Source organism: Ostrea edulis, chromosome 3 (assembly GCF_947568905.1).
Source record: "Ostrea edulis chromosome 3, xbOstEdul1.1, whole genome shotgun sequence".
Lineage (NCBI taxonomy): Eukaryota > Metazoa > Mollusca > Bivalvia > Ostreida > Ostreidae > Ostrea > Ostrea edulis.
The window spans coordinates 9,331,926-9,336,345 of record NC_079166.1 but is presented as its reverse complement, the minus strand read 5'-3'; the positions used below and the strand labels follow the sequence as shown (position 1 = coordinate 9,336,345).

General features: G+C 47.6%; 2 protein-coding genes across 2 annotated transcripts; one reads left to right on the top strand and one right to left on the bottom strand.

The window, feature by feature from the left end:
- LOC130052867 (uncharacterized) lies at positions 1-789 on the top strand. The gene has a single exon (XM_056159010.1). The coding sequence runs from the start codon at positions 1-3 to the stop codon at positions 787-789; it is 789 nt and encodes a 262-aa protein (XP_056014985.1).
- Positions 790-2,520: 1,731 nt separating this feature from the next.
- Positions 2,521-4,420, bottom strand: LOC125676737 (uncharacterized protein F54H12.2-like). Its single transcript, XM_056159009.1, has 3 exons — positions 3,386-4,420; positions 3,035-3,256; positions 2,521-2,577 (listed from the first exon to the last, which is right to left on the bottom strand). The coding sequence occupies exons 1-3, from the start codon at positions 4,418-4,420 to the stop codon at positions 2,521-2,523; spliced, it is 1,314 nt and encodes a 437-aa protein (XP_056014984.1).

Here is a 4,420-nt window from a genome sequence, read left to right as displayed (position 1 = left end):
ATGGCTGCAAGAAGAGACCCGCTCTACAATTTTCAGACCTTGCCTGGGTTTCGGTACCGGCTCCTAGTGGTGGCTGAGGAACGGGTAGGGGAGAATTGGGTCGTGCGTTCTGAGAACGACCTGAGCACCTTCTCCCCTTTCGACCAGAGTGGGGTCCGTGAGATCATCTGCCGGGTGCGGGCCGAGTATGAAGGGAGGGCACCCCGCCGCCGCACCGCTCGGATCTCCACGGCCACGAGACCGCGCCGACGGACCCCACAGCCACCCTCACCACCACCACCTTACTCCCCGGCGACGCCTACAACACCACCACCAGCGATCCCATCGGCACCAGTGGAATACAGCCCGGTGCCGATGAGCGACTCACCAGCGTCACCGGTGGAGTATTCACCGAGGTCACCGTCCCCCGCACCACCTCCCAGCCCACGTCAGAGTCCGTCGCTGTTGGTGACAGACACGTCATCACCACCGAGACCAGCAGCCCCTGCAAGACCCCCACCACCTACCATCCGGTTTGCAGGGAGGACTCCACCACCGAGACCAACCCACGCACCGGTGGCAACTCATCCCCCGAGGAACCACCCTATGACTGTCCCTGGCTGGGCAGATAGGGCGGTTCCCATCTGGTTTAAGTGCCCTGTCTGCTGGCAAGACAGGGTACACTCCGGTATCACGTGCAGGGGATGTGGGCAGCGCCCAGCTTGCTGCTCGTGCGTGGAAGAGTTACAGGAGCGGCGACACACCCGGGGACGGTGCCCGTTATGCCGGTTTACCGGAACCAGGGATTGAAAGTCGGTCCTTAGGACCAAACGGCCCTTTTCAGGGCCACCAACTTTTTTGAAAAGACACTTTTTATGGCAAAAATCAAGAAACACACAAGTTTGTTTTAAAAAAGTTTTATTAACACAAGTAATAGCTAGAATAAAGCTATAATAAAGTTACATTTTCTTGACAATGTAAACATGTTTATGATACTGATAAGCAAAGTCACAAATCCATTGTCTATAATGAGTCCAATTGCCTCCGGCTAATCCACATCCAATACGATAAGGAAACGCTAAAGTCTGGTAAGACAAAGTGCCTAATTCCTGTAAACATTGTTGAAACCAAAGTTCACGTTGTTCGGGGGTATCGGCATACAGGGGTAAGCGTTGAGTGCCTCTCCCGTAATCCCATTGCGCTAACAAACAGATCACATCAGGATGAGAAGAATGAGGCATAATACACACAGTACCCGGTATTCCTCGATCCGCTGCTATAGCTAAATTTCTCCGTCCTAAAGGTTGTCGGGTCGCATACAGATTAGCCCAAGGAAATCGGTCGGCAATACGTTGACTTAATCCATGAGGTTTCACCGTTAAACAGTTACATTGTTGTACAATACCATCCACCCAAGGTAGTGATAATACATCTCCTCGTAGATCCGTCACCGACATGCTGGTTGACAGGTCTCACAGGTACACGTTGACCGGGGTTCTTGACTGTAAGGACAATGTTGAAACAGGTGGGGCTTAAACTTTCTCCGAGTCCAGCGCTCTCTAAACTCCTGACAGATCTCACAGGTACAGTCCTTATGCGCTATTTCTTCTTCAGGGGTGATGGTACAATGCTGCGGACACTTACACGCTAGCCAGGGTTCTCTAGTGTGACCACAACATTTATAGACAAAGGGACAATAATTCAGCTCTGCCATATACTCTATCCACTTATGTTTGGCCAGGATGTTTTCTTTTTTATAATGAAAACACCCACAAGTTCTCCAAGGTCCTCGGCAATACCCACACACTAGTACATCTTTCTCATCTTGCACGTACCGTTCAAACGACATGATTGAGAAAAAATGGTAACAAGTGACCTATGTATATAGTGTTTTTTGATGAGTCATCAACATGACGTCAGCCATCTTTGACTGAGGTAGGGGATGTTTTCGAGGACGTCCGCGCTCTCGCCTTTTTAAAACGAGCGCAACGTCAAAAATCGGGCATTCCGATTTTTTAAAGGAACCAGAACGATGAGTCGCAGAGTAGGACCAGACCCTACAGTGAATGATTATTTTTACAAATGTGAGGAGGATTGGGACGAAGAGGTTGCCCCGCCGGCCTCACGGGAGGCTCTTCCCCCACCACCCATGAGCCAGGATCTGCCCCCGCCAGAAGAAAACTGGGACGCAGAGATGGAAGTGGTGCAACGGCCTCCGGGGAGATTGTTTTTTAAACACGGGTGGTTGCCTGTTTTTGTGTTTGACCACGAGCAACCCCCGGAGGAGCAGAAAAAGAAGAGAAGAAAGAGGAAGAAGAAGAACAGACAGTGAGGGGGGACAGAGAAGAAGAGAAGAAGAGAGAAGAGAGAAGAGAAAAGACCAAGAACAGAGAGAAAGAAAACAGCCCTTTTCAGGGCTACCCATTCTTTTTGAAAAGACATGGTTGATTACAATGACAAGAAAAAAAAAATATTTTTTTTTTCCAACGTTTTATTAAACTCCAACTATGAACAATAACAATAACATAGTTTACAATACATTCAGTCTTTGACATTGACAAGTTTGTCCTTGATGGGTTCTCGGTTTTCGGAAGGTCTCTTTAAACCAATCCGCCACAAAACGATCGCGTTGTAAGGCCGTGCCTTTCCAGGGAAGTAACCATTCTCGTACGGTGCTTCTATGGCGATGGCGTTGATGTAAAAAATACACACAGTATTGTCCACAGACATCCGTATTCAAATCTTGATAACAATGGGTGTTATGAATCCAAGTCTCTCCGTGGCGTTGAATAAAGTCTTGGATGTCTTTATGGGTGGGAGGTAATCCGTAAGAATCAAAATATTCGACGGTAAGGCTACTCAAATACAAACAGACCCAATGCGCTCCAGGGCGATCGTGAGGGTCTGTATTCACCACGATGGCTTTGTGATGAGGTAACAGCTCAGGTATGACATCTCGAGGATACACACCGGCAAACGCCGGTCCTAAATCTCGTTGTAAAACATCTCTCAATTGCTGAGTATCCATCTCTCTCTCTTAGTAATCGATGCTGACTTCTCGTTGTTTGTTGATTTCTAGCAGATTGTCGAACACGGCATACACCACACAGTTTAAGGTCCTGGCCACGTTGGCGGTAAATTGCACTTCCACTCTCAAGTTCCCCGTCTGTATGAGATGAAATTTATCCGTCTGGGCTTCTTGATCTTTCGTGAAATCCACACACCAGAGGGTGTAACCGTTTTTATACTCTTCCAGGGTAATGTCCGGAGCCCAGTCCTGGCCTAATTTTCCCAAGCCTTTGTACAGACTCAAATACGATCTCAGGTACTGATCGTCGGTGAAATTAGGTTCCAAAGGGCGGGTTTCCATCATTTCTCCATTGATACTGATTTCTAATTTCTTGACTCTCTCATTTTGGAAATGAAAGGGGTTTCTGGTATTATCCCCATTAAAAGCCGCATTGTCCACAAAGCCCAACACGATCAGTTTAGGCATCTGTCCTTGAAACAGATGATCGGTGATTTTAGACTGGGTGCCACTAGGAATGGTGAAGGTTTTCACTTCCACTCGTCTCAATGGATATTTTGCCGTTTGAGTACTCAGTTGCTGATTGATGAGATTAATGATACTCGGCACAGGTTTGACTTTCCTCACCCACAAGATCATACTTTGAATGACCACTTTCCCACTACTCCCGGCAGCGGTCATCATGTAGAACTGAGGTCGAGCGCGATTGAATCGGAGACGGACATCCAAGCCATTAGGGAGACATTTCTCTTGCTCAAACAAATCCAGATGTAATCGATCCATCAACACGATCTCCTTACTGTCTGTAATCTTCTCGTGACGTTTTCTCAACCCTACATTCTTGGAATCATCCGGATACACGGGAGTCGGGATGACGGCCGCGATGTTGACTTTATCAAGCGCTACTGCAAATTCCACAGGAGGTTGAGTCAGAGCTTCTAATTTGACCTCATCCATATGTCCTGCCGTATCTTTTTCCCACAAGCTACAGGCTCTCATCTGGGTTTCCAGAGTCTTGGGTGCATAAGACAACAATTTCTCCAGATACGCTTTGTAGGGATAAGTATCCGTCCCCGGGGTAATGACTTTTCCATTGAGACTGACATCGATTTCACTGAACAAGGAATGGAGAATGTTATTCACGGGGGTCGAGGTCGAATTGCCTCCTGCGAGATTCGTCCCGTCTGCTTTGGTGAATTTACATACCATCTGGAGATAAGTTTGGGATAAATCCAGATATTCATCTCCTTGTCCTTTGATTTCAAATTCAATCGGAGCCGTATCCGAGTTGAGGGTACTGGAAATGGGGTAATATTCCATCCATTTCGAATCTTCTAAAGTGACGTTGGTCGGGGGCACTTTAAACAGTTCTAAACTGTCGGTGCCACAAGCGCAAGATTCTCGGTGCATCAT